The sequence below is a fragment of the Podarcis liolepis genome (genome assembly GCF_965112155.1).
Source record: "Podarcis liolepis genome assembly, chromosome: 9".
In the NCBI taxonomy this organism is placed as follows: Eukaryota; Metazoa; Chordata; class Lepidosauria; order Squamata; family Lacertidae; genus Podarcis; species Podarcis liolepis.
In genome coordinates, this window is record NC_139564.1 from 76,304,741 (window position 1) to 76,321,682 (window position 16,942).

Sequence of the window (16,942 nt, forward strand, 5' to 3'; positions counted from 1 at the left end):
CCCAACTCTTACCCCAGACTCTGCTGCTTCCCCCAAAAAAGTCCAAATATGAGCCACACTGCAGATGGGACACACTGGGACAACCAAGGAAAGGGAATTTGTATTTTCAAAGACATCAGAGGGGAAGTTTTTAATGTTTGGTGTTTTATTATGCTTTTATATGTGCTGGAAGCCATCCAGAGTGGCTGGGGAAACACAGTCAGGTGGGTGGGGTATAAATAATAAAGTAATATCATCATCATCATTTGGGTCAATAACAGGGCATATAAGATACAATATAGTACATTAAAACACTCTTAAATACACCCTTAAATGTAGAATTAAAAGCAATATAAAATGTTGTTTCGCATTTCGTATTAATTTAAAAAATCCAAAGGGGAGGCAGCGGCCCCTCCCTTCCTAGGAATCATCTGGCCCTTCGCTCCCCTCCGACCCGCCTCCTGGCCCCCGAGCGTCCCCTGACGCTTCCGTCCCTCTCTGGCGCAGCTTACGCAGGCGACGCTTCGGGCATGATGGGAGTTGTAGTCCACCCACGGGGACAATGGGATCCGAGTCGCGAAGCGCGGAGAAGACCCAGGCGGGCAGTCTGGCCCTTCGTCTCTATGCCCGCCCCTCTTGCTCAGCAGTGCGCAGGCGCGCGGCGCCCGCCATCTTTCTCGCTTTCGGAAAGAAGCAGCGGCGGCGGCGGCGGTGAGTGAGGCTGGCGGGGGCCGAGGGGCCTCGGGCGGCTCCGGGCGGCGGCGGGTCCTTGCGGCCCCTGGTGGCGGGGCGGGGTCCGGGGGGGGCGAGGGGCCTTGGCCTGCAGGCTCCTCCGAGAGAGGCCGCCGCCCCTTCCCGGGATGACTCGGCAGGTTCCTCTGCCTTCCCGGAGCTCCGCGCTGGGCCGCAGCCCGACCGGGGCAGCTCGGGTTGGGCTAGATGACCCCCAGGGGTCCCTTCCAGCTCGCCTCTCATTCCAGGAGTAGCTTTCTGGCAGATGGAGCTGCCGCGCAGCGAGCGACCCAGCCATTCCTCCTTACACCCTGCGAGGGAGCCAGGTGGAGAGGCAGTGGTTCTGCTGTTTCTTGTACTCTAGATCCATTTGTTGTTATTTGAAACAGTGCAGTTTTGTGGAGGTCGGGGAATAACACCCGCTCCCCCCCCAAAAAAATAATAATTAGTAGGAGCATTTTGCCAGTTTTCCTTAATGTTTGTTTTTGAAGGGGAGAAGGATCTCTATCCTGTTTCTCTTCCAGGGGTGTTTCAGTTTAGAACACCAACCTTTTCCTTTGTAACCACCTGTGTTTCTCTGTGAGATCGTTTACGATTATGTACACACATTTGGACGTTAACTTTGCCGAGAATAATATTTCATACACCTAAAGCTTGAAGTGGTCTTGTGCCAATGTTGAGAAAATGTTTTAAAAGTGTGGGAAGAAAGGGATGTTGCTTAGGAAAATGCTTGGGGTTGTTTTTTTTTTTAATTGACATATTAACGCTTGAATTGAACTTATACAACAACTTCACAAGCTCATCGAAGAAATCTGGGAGAGAAGATCCCAGCAGACGACAGGAATGCCATAATTATCAATCTCTTTAAAAAAAGGTGATAGAATGGATCGTGGAAACTATCGAGGCATCTCTTTATTAACTGCGGCCGGCAAAATTTTTTGCAAGGATATTAGCAAACCATCTGTTAACAATATCTGAGGCTACCCTTCCTGAATCCCAAAATGGTTTTAGGCATTCTAGGGCAGGCACCCCCAAACTCGGCCCTCCAGATGTTTTTGGGACTACAACTGCCATCATCCCTAGCTAACAGGAGGGATGATGGGAATTGTAGTCCTAAAACATCTGGAGGGCCGAGTTTGGGGGTGCCTGTTCTAGGGGACAGTGGACATGATTTTCACCACTTGACAGCTTCAAGAAAAATGCGGAGAGGAAACCAACTCCTCTATATAGCGTTTATTGACCTGACTAAGGCCTTCAACACTGTAAATCATAATGCTTGTTTACGAAGGTATTGTACTACCAGCCTTACTTGTGAAACATGGGCCACTTATAAACACCATCTCCAACTCCTCAAAAGATTCCATCAGCGGTGTCTCCGAACATTTTTACACACTTGGGAAGACAGGCAAACTAATGCCAGTGTACTGGAAGAAGCAAATATCACCAGCGTCAAAGCAATGATTCTTCAACAGCAACTTTGTTCAACTGGTCATGTTGTGCGGATGCCTGATTATCGTCTTCCAAAGCAACTACTCTATTCCGAACTTAAACATGAAAAGCGTAATGCTGGTAGTCAATAAAAGAGGTTTAAAGACTCCCTCAAGGCAAATCTAAAACAATGTAGTATTAAACTGACAACTGGGAAACATTGGCCTGCGAGCGCTGCAAAGCCTTTACCAAAGGTGTTGTGGACTTTGAAGATGCTCAAACTTGGGACGAAAGGGAGAAACGTACTAAGAGGAAGGCATGCTTGGCAAACCCTCACCGTGATCAGCTCCCGCCCAGAAACCTATGCCCCCACTGTGGAAGGAGCGTGGATCCAGAATTGGCTCCTCAGTCACAGACTCAATGTTAAAACGGTGTTCATGAAAAACAATCTTACTCGGCTACGAGTGATCACCAGAGAAGAAAGAAGAAGATGCTCTCTAATTCTGTAGCTGCTTGGGGGCGGGGGTGGGTAATTCATAGTACAGTGGTAGCTTGGTTCTTGAACTTAGTCCGTTCCGGGAGTCCATTCGACTCCCGAAACCATTCGAAAACCAAGGTGCAGTTTCCAATTGGCTGCAGGAGCTTCCTGCACTCAAGCGGAAGCCGATGTTGGGCTTCCGAAAAATGTTTGCAAACTGGAACACTTACTTTTGGGTTTGCGGCATTCGGGAGCCAAGCCTTTTGAGTACCAAGGGACCACTGTAAAAGTAGAACTTCCATATACCAGGGATTAAGGGAAGAGTTTCCAGGTCATGGTAGGCTGAGCATTTCTTCCCCTAGAAAATAATTACTGAATGTAGTTGGACAATATTCCCTTCTCTACTCATATATAAAAGCTTGTGCCATTATAAATCTGTTAATATTTAAGATGTCACAAATACCTTTGATGCTACAAAATCTAAATACCAGGTTGTGCAAGGACTTTTAACTTGGTTTACTGTAGTCAGGATAGCTCAGTTGGTAGAGAATGAGACTCTTAATCTCAGGATTGTGGGTTCAAGCCCCACGTTAGGTAAAATTTTATATATGGAAGTTTTATGATGGCCTATACTTGTAATAAGTGACGCGGGTGGTGCTGTGGGTTAAACCACAGAGCCTAGGACTTGCTGATCAGAAGGTCGGCGGTTTGAATCCCCGCAACAGGGTGAGATCCCGTTGCTCAGTCCCAGCTCCTGCCCACCTGCAGTCCCAGCTCCTGCAGTTCGAAAGCATGTCAAGTGCAAGTAGATAAATAGGTACTGCTCCGGCAGAAAAGTAAACAGCATTTCTGTGCGTTGCTCTGGTTCGCCAGAAGTGGCTTAGTCATGCTGGCCACATGACCTGGAAGCTGTCCGTGGACAAACGGCGGTTCTATCTGCCAGTAAAGAGAGATGAGCGCCGCAATCCCAAAGTCGTCCGCGACTGGACTTAACAGTCAGGGGTCCCTTATACCGGTATTTGTAATGTCTATTAAAGGTTTGGCGAAGTAAGTAGATTCCTGCCTTGCCAGGGGTTGGACTAGATGATCCTTGTGGTCCCTTCCAACTCTACCATTCTTTGATTCTATGCTTCATCTGTTTCTAAAACAGTGTTTGGTAAGTGTGGGATGTCACTGGATGTCACTGCCCTTGAAGCTGTCCCAGAAACTCCAGCGGGTACAGAATCCTGCAGCAAGGCTCCTCACGGGGTCTCTGCCATGGGAGCATATTCATCCAGTGCTTTTCAAGCTGCACTGGCTCCCGGTGGAGTACAGGGTCAGATTTAAGGTGCTGCTTTTGACCTTTAAAGCCCTTCACGGCCTAGGACCCTCGTACCTACGGGACCGCCTCGACTGGTATGCCCCACGGAGAGCCTCAAGGTCCATAAATAACAACACCCTAGTGGTCCCAGGCCCTAAGGAAGTTAGATTGGCTTCAACCAGAGCCAGGGCCTTTTCAGCACTGGCCCCAACTTGGTGGAACGCTCTGTCTCATGAGACCAGGGCCCTGCAGGATCTGATTTCTTTCCGCAGGGCCTGTAAGACAGAGTTGTTCCGCCTGGCCTTTGGATTGGAGCCAATTTGATTCCCTCCCCCCCTTTTCTTTTTTCTTTTCCTTCTCCTGCAATGAGGCTACATTTTAATATTTTAATGTTCCATTATTTTAATGTTGTATTTTATTTTTGTTTTTAAGTTGTAATCACTCATCTTGTTTTTATTATTGCTTGTAAGCCGCTCTGAGCCCGGCCTTGGCTGGGGAGGGCGGGGTATAAATAAAAAATTATTATTATTATTATTATTATTATTATTATTATTATTATTATTATTTATATGCAATTAAAGTTGCCAGTTTTCTTACTGGTCCTGGCAGTCTTTCTCCCAGAAAAGTAGCAGATGAAGCTTTTCTTGGCATGGATGAATGGTAGGAATTTCCATGAGACAGGCTTGCTGTTAAGGGCTTTGCAGAACATTCAGGAAAACGTTGGCAATCCTGTGTGTGATCCATCTAACACCCATTTGTTTTCCTTTGCAGCATACTACAGTCTACAAGCACCATGGTGAGTTTCTGTCCTGTTTCTGTGGAAGATGGGTATATTTTAGCAATGAGGGTGGGAGCAGTTTTCAGATTACATAATGTAAGAACAGGCTGTGGAATCACACCTGTGGCCTACCTGGTCTAGTATCCTGTTTTGACAGTAGCCAACCAGATGACGATGCAAAGCCTGCCAGTAGAGTGTGAGTGCAACAGCACTTTCCACTCCTGCAGTTTTCAACAACTCGTGTTTAGAAGCACTCTGGCCGTAGAAGATAGCCAGTAGTAGATTGAGGCTCAAGCTGTATGAAAACAAGGTTAATGAAATGGGGGGAGGGGCTATGTTGACAGGTCCACAGATATATGCAGAATAAATTTTTTTTTCACTGTTCAGAATATAAAAAATTAGGTTTTTATGAAAATCAGAAGTGTGGGCTCATTTATGGGATTTCCATGCACTTAGAACATGAAAAACAATAGACAGTGTGTCTTCCATCAGTTTTGGTTGGTGGCCTGACTACACCCCTATCTAGGCAGGGACAGTCTTAACTATTGCTCTCTATGCTCTGATAACCTCTAGGCTAGATTACTGCAATACATAGGGCTGCCTCTGAAGACTGTTCAGAAACTTCAGCTGGTGTAGATTTTGGCAGTCAGGTTGATCACTGGGGCAAGACGTTTGAGCATATTGCACCGATCCTGGCCTGACTGCACTGGTTGCCAGTTAGTTTCAGGACCTAATTCAAAGTGCTGGTTTTGACCTATAAAACCTTAAACAGCTCTGGACTCCCATACCTCAAGGAGTACCTGGACCCTGCCATCATCATCTAAGGCCATTCTTCATGAGAGGTCTGGAGGGTAGCAACACAAAAATGGGCCTTCCCTGCAGTGGTTCCCCACTTTTGGAATGCTCTCCCCAGGAAGGCTTGCCTGGCTCCTTTGCTACTTACCTTTGGTATCAGGCATAAACATCCCTCTTCTCCCAGGCCTTTGGCTTATTAAACAATCTATGGTCCTTAAAACTTGAGGGTTTTGTTGCTGTTGTTGTTGTTATGCTATATATTTTTGTGTTTTTTATTGTAAGCCATCCTGTGATCTTGGGGTATAGGACAGTATATAGATCAGACACAGAAATTTGTGCCTCTGACATGCATTGATATGGGACCCAAAGTAGAGTTAAGGACCCCCGTTGGGTTTCAAATAGACTGTCTTTTGTGACACAGTTCAGAAGGATAAAACTAGCAGTGGATAAGTTTAGCAGCTACCTACCCAGATGCTTTTCCCCAAGTTCTTATTTTTCCAAGTACTATGGATGTTGCAGTTTATCATTTGAATGGTTTGTAAATTAAATAATCATCTTTGCAGTCTCGAAGATATGATTCGCGAACGACAATATTTTCCCCAGAAGGTAATTGCATTGCAACATTTCAATTTCTGTCTTCATCAGCTGCTCTGATAAAAATGAAATGATGCTGTTTCCAAGGTGGCAGTTATGGAGCTTTGTGAATGGTTCATTGGTTGTAATATTTCATTTTTACATTGCTGTAATCTGCCTTGAGAGGTTGGCTGTGTACTGAAGCATAAGGATTTGATCTCCTGGGTTGCCATAAGCAGCAACTGAAGTTCACCTGAGGATAAACTCCTGTGCACACTTACCTTGAAGTACATCTCATTGAAAACAGTGGAACTTGTTTCCCGATAAACATGCATAGGGTAGCACTGTGAGCATAATGCATTTGAATATTAATTATCTTAACTATCAGTTTCATGGGTTGTCACCAGATGTGTCCCCCGTACTGACAGAAAGCTCTTTCATCCAGTGGACCCTTCCATCAGTGGAATGAAGCTATATTTACCCATTCGTCCAGGCCACCTCCCAGTTCTCTGGAGCAAGTTTTGAATGTTACAGTTGCAGAGGGGATAGGAAATTGGTAAAAGAACTACAACAAAAACACCCTCATTCCACTGGCAAAATTCTGCACGGAATTAAAGAGTCTTCCATCAGAATGAAGGGCACCCTTAGTTACAACCATATGCTGTTATTTTACACTAACATTATTTCTAAAAGTGGCAGTCTTTATTTATTATTCTGTGTGGACTTGGTCAAAGTGGATTTGAACCAGAAATAGCTTTCTGCAAATGGAAGGATTCCTTCTGTTTGCAGAGGAGACCCCAGTCCAGCCCAGGCTCCCACAGGAGAAAGGGTGAGTCAGTGATTTCTGCCCATTCCCCTGCGTCTCCCACATTTTCCAGAAAGCTGCTCTGCAGGGTCCGGGTATCCTCGTGAGAGGTGGTACTGGGGTCTGCAGAGTGGAGGAGGAAGTGGCAGAAATTTGCTGAATCACTCTTTTGCCCAGCAGAGCATCAGAGTAGAACTCTCCTTGTGGGAAGTCTGGGTTGCATGCTATATATTTTGTTCTGGACCAAAAGAATCCCTGGCTAGGACACAAATGAAAGAAATTTGATGCTTGTGTGACTCTGGCCTAGAGTTTAAATCAGTGACTCAGCTGCCACTATTACCCCCTCAGGTCGCCTGTATCAGGTTGAATATGCCATGGAGGCCATTGGACACGCAGGCACCTGCCTGGGGATTTTGGCAAATGATGGAGTCTTGCTGGCAGCAGAAAGGCGCAACATCCACAAACTTCTGGATGAAGTATTTTTTTCAGAGAAAATATACAAACTCAATGAGTAAGTTGTATGCCCCTATGTTTTATATATATTTTTGTTTAAAGGTGGTACGATTATAAATGTTTTGAGGAAAAGTCTCAGCTCAGTGCCCCAAATTCAATCTCTCACATCTTCAAGTAGGGCTAGGAAGAGACCCGTCTGAAATTTGGAGGCTACTGTCAGTTAATGTAGAAAATACTGAGCTAGATGGACCAGTGATGTGACTCCATATAAGGCAGCTCCCTATTTTTCTGCAAGTTCAGGTTATGAGGTATTGACGTCTTTGATTCCCTGCCTTTTTCAACTTCCATTTACAGGTGTCTCTTTCAGGGCTGCTGCCATAGCAACATTTTTCTCCTAGCAGAAATAATACTGTGCTAACATTCCTTTTCTGTAGTGAGTTGATGTATAACTTTGCCATCAATTTCTATGCATTCAGAAACATTCAATAGCATTCCTATATTTCAGCAACAAAATATTCTGTATTTGATTTCTCTATAGTTCTTGCCATTCCTCTTCTAGGCATCAGTAACTCTCCCCTGGACTGTTAAGGAATATTTTACCATATCAACAAATTAACTTAATGTTTATTTGGTTTAGGCTCCATACCAATTTAGGCTACCCTTTCTTTTCCTAAATCCAACCCTTAAATTACTTCCTTTGTTTTCCTTCTGCTGAAACAATAGCTATCATGTAACCCTCTTAAATTCAGCAAGAAAAGCATTTAGTAAAAACAGGTTAGAACTATTGAGACACAAAGTACTTTTTGTCAAGAAAGCAGATACAGCAAAACTTTTTTTAATACCTCTAGCAGCTGTTTCCAGTTAATTTTCTAGGACAGTTCTCTCCTTTCCTACCTTCCAGTTTACCCTTTCTGCCTTTGTTTCTGTGTTGAAATTTTGGCAGGTGAAGCGTTTCTGTCTGGTACTTCTGGCTTGTTTGCAGTGCATCTTCTCAAGTGTACCCTCCTGTGCACCCTATCGGATGCTGAATCTGTCGTCTCTATACATCCACCTATTTTTGTTGTTATCCAGTAAGAGCACCCACCCAATTCCTATGCCTCCCCATCCATTGTTTCAAGCATCTCTGGGTGGGCAGGTGCCCTTACTTTGGGATGATCCATATCTGGACTTCCCAAGTGTACGATTTTTTGTTATCTTGTTACAAATGTTTGTGAGCGGTGTCAGTATTGTTGAAAAATATTTGATGTGACCAGAGGAGAGAAAATTGTTTATCTACTTGTTTTCAAAAGTCCAGCTGTGATAATTTGATAATATGTTAATTTGTGGATTAGTTTTGATGACATAGAAGCACACGCACTGTGTTAATACAAGTCGTTTGATAAACCCATATAATCAGCAAACTGTTTCAAGTAATGACTATGTGCAGTGAAGATATAGGCTCGGTTGGAGCTAAGTGTGCTATGGTGTTATGAAATAGTGCCTCTGCTTTATAAAATGGTACGTGAAGCTCACAGTCAAACACAGTGATCTTCTATATTCCAGGGATATGGCTTGCAGTGTGGCTGGCATAACTTCAGATGCCAATGTGCTAACGAATGAACTGAGGCTGATTGCACAAAGGTACGTTTGTTTGTTTGTTTGTGTGTGTGTTTGCATTCTTCTGCCCTGCCCTTCCACCTGCCCAGGGCTGCCAGCGGGAAGGTAAACGGCGTTTCTGTGTGCTGCGCTGGCTTGCCAGATGCGGCTTTGTCACGCTGGCCACGTGACCCGGAAGTGTCGCTGGCCCCCGGGCTCTTAAGTGAGATGGGCGCACAACCCTAGAGTCTGTCAAGACTGGCCCGTACAGGCAGGGGTGCCTTTACCTTTAAATGACAGTGCAGGCAGAAGAGAATAGTAAAATCACAAGAATGGTTGGAATCTTTAAGAGACAAATTCATGACAACTGATGTTAGGCTTGGAACCTAAAGTCCAGCAGTATGACAAAGTCACCAGACATACTTGTTTTCTTCTTGTATCAAAAGATATTACTAATATGTAAATTCTGAAATAAAGACAATGTGTGACTTTAGATTTCAGACTTTTAAATGGAAGTATTTCCATGTTCAAAGGAGCCAATTGTTTAGACCAGCCTTTTTCGATCTTGGGTTCCTAGATGTCGTGGGACTACAACTCCCTTCATCCCTGATCACTGGCGATGCTGGATGGGACGGATGGGAGTTGTAGTCCAACAGCCTCTAGGAACCCAAGATTGAGAAAGGCTAGTTCAGAATGTACAACCCTCCCCCCCCAATGTTCTGTAGTTAGATCCTAATCAGACCTATCATAAGTAAATCTTACTGTATTTAGTGAGATTTCCTTCCTGTTAGTCTTTCATCTTTAGCCGTAGTCTGCAGAGATTAAGCAATCTGTTGATGGTGCCTTACTTGAAAGTTTAAAGCATATGAGGTGATATCCAGTGTTGTTCACAGGGACTTCCCCCTTCCTCTCCTTTCGCCTGCTCTAGGGTGTAATAATGTAGAGGTAAAGGACCTCTGACAGTTAAGTCCAGTCGCGAATGACTCTGGGGTTGCGGAGCTCATCTCACTTTACTGGCCAAGGGAGCCGATGTTTGTCCGCAGACAGTTTTTCCAGGTCATGTGGCCAGCATGACTAAGCCGCTTCTGGCGAAACCAGAGCAGCACACAGAAACACCGTTTGCCTTCCCTATTCATCTACTTGCATTTTTGGCATTATTTTAAACTAGGTTGGCAGGGACCGAGCAACGGGAGCTCACCCCATTGCAGGGATTCAAACCGCCAACCTTCTGATTGGCAAGCCCAAGAGGCTCAGTGGTTTAGACCACAGTGCCACCCGCGTCCCACTCTAGGAGGTACCACCTTGCAGATCTGCTCTAGGGTGTACCGCTGCACTCTAGAGCAGATTTGAGAGACATGCAGGAGGGAGGAGAGGAAGGGGAAAGTCCCCTTGTGCCATCAGAAGTCTGTTCTGCTTGCAGATGGGTATTGCAGGTGAGATTCAATTGTATTCCAGACACTTAAACATGTTTAAATTGCTTCGTAAAACCAGTGGGATGAGTTTTTTGCTTTGACTTGATCATGACCATTGACCAAAATCCCAGGAAAAGCTGCTTGATTTTGGGAGGGACTGAGCTGCCCTTAAAGCAAGGGTCAATTGCATGCCTTGTTAGAAATCTTTAAAAATAGAATAGTCAAAGTGTATCTAATCACACCTCAGACAGAGCAGAACAATCTGTCCTCTCAGTGACTTTTTTTTTTTTTCTAAGGCAGCAAGATATGTATCCACTTTGAAATTGGACAATGAAAGTGGTTTGATTACCTTTTTTTCCTTCTTTCCGTGCTCCCCAATTTTTCTTTGTTTCAGCTTCCATTAAATAAAAAAGACAAAAGATAAGAGTGGCTGTACTCTTATTTGCAACCCTACTTCAACTGCTCAGTGACCCAGTTTAGGGTCCCAGTGGATCAGCTACAGAATGCTGACTTGGCTTTTGAATTAAGTTATTTTAAGTAGCATAACAATCCTGCCTGCCTACAAATATTTGGATTTTCTTCAATCCTTTTAATTTATATCATTAAAAGTAATGATATAAAGGCATTTTTTTCATTTTCTGGGCAACCTTTTGAGGGCCACGGGCCAGTGGTGGGCAGGGGAATGAATGTACAACAGATTGAGGATGCAGTCCAGCCAGACAAAGCCATTCATAGTACAAAGCCAAGAAGAGTTCTGGGGGCCAGATAGAGAGCCCCAGAGGACTGCTTTTGGCCCCTGAGGCTCCTCACCCCTATTCTAATGAGTCTTATAGGAGCTTTGAAGTTGTAGATTTAGCACTGTGTCTTTCCTAAGCTGGGTTTTTGTGTGCAGCAGTCCCCACCTGTACTGCTTAACAATCCCAGTGCAGCTGGATGTAGGTCCTCCAGGCTGTAGTGAAGCAGTCCCTATGGCAGATGCTTGAAGGAAAGGGGAAAGGGATCAAAACAAGACAGAGAAGACCAGTCTCTCCAGTCATCGGGGGGGGGGGGGGTGTGTGTTGGAATGTTTGTTTTCAAGCATGTCAATCTGTTGGGGTCTGAAAGTAAAACGTAAACATGGTGCTTATTTGTAGCTGATTTGTGCAATTTCTATAGGGATATTAAAAAAAAAATTATTTGATAATATTTTACCCTGATGCTGTAAGAGTTGTTCCAGGTAGCTTCAGAAGTAGACGGGAAACCATTAATCATTGCACCGGGTGCATTAGCACATTCAAGAGGTCCTTATCATGGTGACTCCCTGTTTGTGGAATGCTCTCCCCAGGGAGACTTGCTGGTGCCTTTGTTACGTATCTTTAGGCACCAGGTAAAAACATTCCTCTTCTCCCTGGCCTTTGGCTAATTAAATAATATGTGGCCTTTTAAGGTGGGGTGTGGGATTGTTTTGGTTTGTTACTATGTTATGTATTTTTGTGTTTTTCTATTGTAAACTGCTCTATGATCTTCAGATGTAGTGTGGTTTAGGAATTTAATAACATGTTTGTAAATATTGTGCCAATTGTTCTAGGTATCTGTTGCAGTATCAAGAACCAATTCCTTGTGAGCAGTTGGTAACAGCCCTGTGTGATATCAAGCAAGCTTATACACAATTTGGAGGTAACATTTTTACCTTTAAAGTGGCAAATAAAAGTAACTTGGAATACAGAGCACTGTCCTAAAAGTTAGATTCCTAGTCAAGTACAGGAAATCACCACTTCCAACACCAATAATTTAATTCATGGGTAGGCAAACTAAGGCCCAGGGGCCGGTTCCAGCCCAATCACCTTCTAAATCCGGCCCACAGACGGTCCGGGAATCAGTGTGTTTTTACATGAGTAGAATGTGTCCTTTTATTTAAAGTGCATCTCTGGGTTATTTGTGGGGCATAGGAATTTGTTCTTTTTTCTTCTTCAAAATATAGTCCGCCCCCCCCCCACAAGGTCTGAGGGACAGTGGACCGGCCCCCTGCTGAAAAAGTTTGCTGATTTAATTATTGCTGCTGGGCTGTAAGCAGCTGGCTCTAATTCTGCTGGCATAGATTGAGCCCAGAGTCAGACTGAAAAATGGACTTTGAGGCAGAGCTCCTTGGAAAGGTGCACTCACCACCCCTGTGTTTGGTGGGAGGCTTCTTCCAGTGGTGAATCGCTCCAGTGGTGCTTGAATCGCTTGAGATGGCAGGTCAGTCGGGTAGTTAATTAACCAGCAGAACAAATTGTATTTTGGTCCTCTGAATTCTCTCTTTGGGGTAGAGATGACATGGATCTTTTATTATTAATTTGCCTCTGCTTTTTAATTAAGAAATCTGCCTATTGACTATTGCAAGGCTTGAACGGAGTTGTTTGTTGTGTCTGATTTTCCAAAATGCATTTCAGGTTTTTGTCTTAGATAAATATTTACTTCAAAATAAAACAGGTTTTTTGGGGGGTGGGGTGGGGGAATCAGTCCTTAATCACTCTGTATATGTTTTGCAGTTACTTATGCTTGTGTGTTGACTCAAAGAAACATAAGGGGGAAACTGCATGAGGGCAGGCTGACAAAAATAGGTCTCTGGCATCCTTGTTCTTACACACATCTTGGAAAGAAACTGTGGGGGTGAGGCAGTATTGGAGCTTATCTTAAGCAGCAGAAGTTCTGAACAAGCTACTAAATCCTAGTTCATAGACAAAGGATTTTGCATTCGTCTTGGCTTTTCCCCTTTTGAAGTGGGACTCTTGGCAAATTGTGCTTCTTAATTTAAATCACTCATAACCTTGTGTTTTAACAGGAAAGCGTCCTTTTGGAGTTTCACTGCTCTACATTGGCTGGGATAAGCATTATGGATTCCAGCTCTATCAGAGTGATCCTAGTGGGAACTATGGGGGATGGAAAGCCACCTGCATTGGAAACAACAGTGCTGTAAGTTTGTCATCTTTCATGCTAAATTCCTTGTTTCGTAATCTTGAACATAACTTTTTTGCAAATAGAGCATCCAGCAGTAAGGTCTATGCTGAGTATCCGCTAGCAGGCTTTGACGCTTCCCGTCTTACATAAAGGCACAGCAGAACTGCAGTGTCATCTTTTATGTTCCTTAACAGGCAGCTGTGTCAATGTTAAAGCAAGACTACAAAGAGGGAGAAATGACCTTGAAATCCGCCCTTGCCTTGGCTGTCAAAGTCCTGAACAAAACCATGGATGTCAGTAAACTCTCTGCAGAGAAAGGTGAGCTGTAATGCGTCTTTTCTTGTGAGGCATTAAGATGCCATCACAAAGGGTTTTGGCCTTCCCTCTGGGAAGTGTGTATCTGTTTAATAAATGCTACAGTTGGCAGTGTTTTCTAATGCTCTGTATGTTTGACATATTAAATAATTTAATCTGTCAGCATCATCCATAATGATTTTTCCCTGTCTTAATATGAGTAGCATGACAGTGCCTAATAGCTGGTGGTGGCGGTGGTTGTATTTCCTTCCACATACCGTATTTTTCACTCTATAGGACACACTTTTCCCCCTCCAAAAATTAAAGGGAAATGTGTGTGCGTCCTATAGAGCGAATGCAGGCTGCATGGCTAAGCCCAAAGCCAGAACAGGGAAACGGAGAGCTGCGGAGCGCTCCGTCTCGCTGTTCTAGCTTGGGGGTGGCTGCGCACAAAGCCTCTGCAGGGCAGCAGGGTGCCTTCACCCTGCTGTCCTGCAGAGGCTAGCAAGGCTGTTCCCAAGCCAGAACAGCAAGACGGAACCATCCGTCCCACTCTTCTAACTTGGGGGTGGCTGTGCGCAAAGGAAGGCTGTTCCCAAGCCAGAACACCGAGACGGAGCCATCCGTCCCGCTCTTCTAGCTTGGGGATGGCTGCGCCCAAAGCCTCTGCAGGGCAGCGGGGCACTGCGCTCCAAAGGCTTCAGGGATCTTTGAGGCTGGCGGTGGGGGAAAGCAGCCCCACAAGCTCAGGTGAATGCACCTTGTTTTAGAGGGTGAGACAAGGGGGAAAAAAATTTCCCTGTTCTCCCCCTCCTATGGTCCGGTGCGTCCTATAGAGCGAAAAATACGGTATGTCCCAAGATGATGTACAAAATATAATAAAGCCTGCTTAAATAGTTCCATAGAAAGCTTCCTTACACAGAGTGGAGCTGCTGGTTCATCTAACTCAGCCCGGTCTGCATTGACTGGGTTGCAGGCAGGAGTCTCCCAGCCCAACCTGGAGATGCTGGGGATGGAGTCTGCGTCCTTCTGCATGCCAAGCAGATGCTCTGCCCCGGAGCCCTGAGCCTGAGCCTTCCCCAAAACACTCCGCAGTTTTCCTATGGGGAAAACAGATCTTTAAAGAAAATTCAGGATTGCAAGGATTCTGACATGCTCAGTATTTTGTTAGTGGAAATTTTATGTTGTGAACAGCCCTGTGATGTTTGGATGAATGGCGGTATACAAATTTCATAAAAATAAAGACGAGGAACTTCCATTATCTGCTGAAGTGTCATAAAACCTTCTATCTTTGTCTTGTACTTCAGTGTTTTCTGTTGGCACTGGAGAGAAGCCACACTTAAGACATTTGCTCTAGTTTGGTGAATTTTTAAAACAGAGGACGGGTGTTGACTAATTGCCAGTTTAATAATTTAAGGCAGTCCCTTTCATATGTCAGTCATACAAATTGACAATATTTTTTGTAGGGGCGACTTGTACCTTCTTCCTTTGGCTGACTCAATTCAAAAGAAGCCTTGGATATTCAAATGTATCATTTATATTTTTCATGTTTCAGTTGAGATTGCAACCCTGACAAGAGAGAATGGAAAGACAGTAATAAGAGTTTTAAAGCAAAAAGAAGTGGAAGTGTTGATAAAGAAGCATGAAGAGGAAGAAGCCAAAGCAGAGCGTGAAAAGAAAGACAAAGAGCAAAAAGAAAAAGATAAATAACTTAAGCACTTTGAAGTGGGGAAAATGGGCGTTTTTCGATACACAAATACAGGTCTTACTGGTGGAGTGGAGAAGCTAGTAATGCTGTTTATTGAATCGGGTCCTTTTGTACCAGTAAAACGCGTTGCCCACTTCTTCAGAGAATTATAATTTCTTGGTTCTACTCATCTTTGTTTTTTATTACTTAATAAAACAATACTGTTAAAGTTTGATTGCATCTCTGTTACATCTAATATACCACTCGTTGAAGCAAACATCTTGGTTTGAAAAATATGGCAGCTTGGAATTGAAGTCAATAGGACCCATAAGATATTTTGCCTCTTATTTGTAGTCATGATGGGGAGGAAGAAAAATGAGGTCTCTGAAATACGTTTGTTAGATCTCTTATCCTTCACAGATGGCTAAAGCACAGAAGAAAAATAAGCTCCTTACTACCCAAAATTACATTTAATGCACGTCTTGCCCAAGGCAATAATCTTTTGTATTCTCTTAAATTACTCTATGAAGTGATTTAGAAATCCCAGAATGCAATAAATGAGCAGTGAATGATGTTTTGTATAATGCATAGCTCCTGGTTATTTTTAGGATGAGTCTGCTAACTAGGAAAAACAAAACAATAAATAATGGATGCTTAAATATTTTAGAAATGTGATGCATGGTTTGGTTCTGAGTTTGTCAGCAGGTAAAATGACATTTGGTCAAAAATGGCTAAGAGTGCAATCCTTTTACATATTTACTCAGAATTAAGTCCCATTGAGTTGAATGGAGTTACTCCCAGGTAAGTGTATATAGGGTTGCCACCTCAACCTCTTTAGCACTTAACTAGAAGCAAAATGCATTTGAAATGGTAATTGCTTACTACTACAGATGTTTGGCTCATGTTGTCCACAGTACTCTGTCCAGCAAATTGGTGATTTGTCCAAAGATTCTTGCAAATAACATTTTTGCCTCCCCTTGTGAGGAATTGTGATGTAAGCTTTCCCCGGATCGCTTTTAGACATGAACAGTAGATTGTAAAGGCAAACAATCAAATCAGTTGAGGCCAGTGAAGTTACCTCTTCGTTCAAGGAAACAAACCACAGCTTCGGCCTGGTAGTCTCAGCAACAATTTCCAGGAGGTCCTGCTCAGATGAAGCAGTTGTGAGGCCTGAAGGTCCCTGCTTTCCCAGTGCCCACTAGGACTCCTCTCCAGGGTCTTTCCCATGCCGTCTGCACACAACCTCCCTCTGCTCTGCCTGTTTCATTTCTCTGGGAGGGAGAGCAGCTGGTTGCAGCAGGAGGGGGAGACTCCCTGGCCTCTTGCGGCTCACTAAACCCTTTCACCTCTTCTGCTTCTGGCACCCCCTCCCAGTCTGCTGCTCCCTCTGACCACTCGTCTTCCCACCACCAGTCCCTGGCTCTGAGTCGCCTTCCCCAGGGCGCCTCCCTAGCTGGTTCCCCAACTGGTGCTTCCCATCTCTCCTCTTCGTCCAGCCAGTCCATGAGATCCTATGATTAAGATTCAAATCAAATATCTTTATTGCGGTCCATAGACCCACAAAACAGTTTCAAAATAAGATACAGCCAAACAGGTGAAAGAGACCGAGGTGGTCATTTTGTTATGTCTAGAACATGATGGTCTTTGTTTCTTGTGACCTCCGAAAGAAACTTTGCCACGGCCAGTGTAATGTCATTTGACCTATCCTCCAGAAGGTATTTAATATGGGAGGCT

At 44.3% G+C, this 16,942-nt stretch overlaps 1 protein-coding gene across 3 annotated transcripts; it reads left to right on the top strand.

The window, feature by feature from the left end:
- Nucleotides 1–526: 526 nt before the first annotated feature.
- PSMA4 (proteasome 20S subunit alpha 4) lies at nucleotides 527–15,443 on the top strand. 3 transcript variants are annotated; one of them, XM_083460795.1, is made up of 9 exons: nucleotides 527–690; nucleotides 4,689–4,713; nucleotides 6,054–6,096; nucleotides 7,217–7,379; nucleotides 8,864–8,941; nucleotides 11,876–11,964; nucleotides 13,112–13,242; nucleotides 13,422–13,545; nucleotides 15,077–15,443. In XM_083460795.1, exons 1-9 carry the CDS (start codon nucleotides 542–544, stop codon nucleotides 15,229–15,231), a joined length of 957 nt encoding a protein of 318 aa, XP_083316921.1. In that variant the 5' UTR covers nucleotides 527–541; the 3' UTR covers nucleotides 15,232–15,443. The 3 variants fall into 3 exon arrangements, with proteins under 3 accessions (XP_083316921.1, XP_083316922.1, XP_083316923.1); XM_083460796.1 differs by having other exon boundaries at nucleotides 527–687; XM_083460797.1 differs by having other exon boundaries at nucleotides 527–684.
- Nucleotides 15,444–16,942: the final 1,499 nt, after the last annotated feature.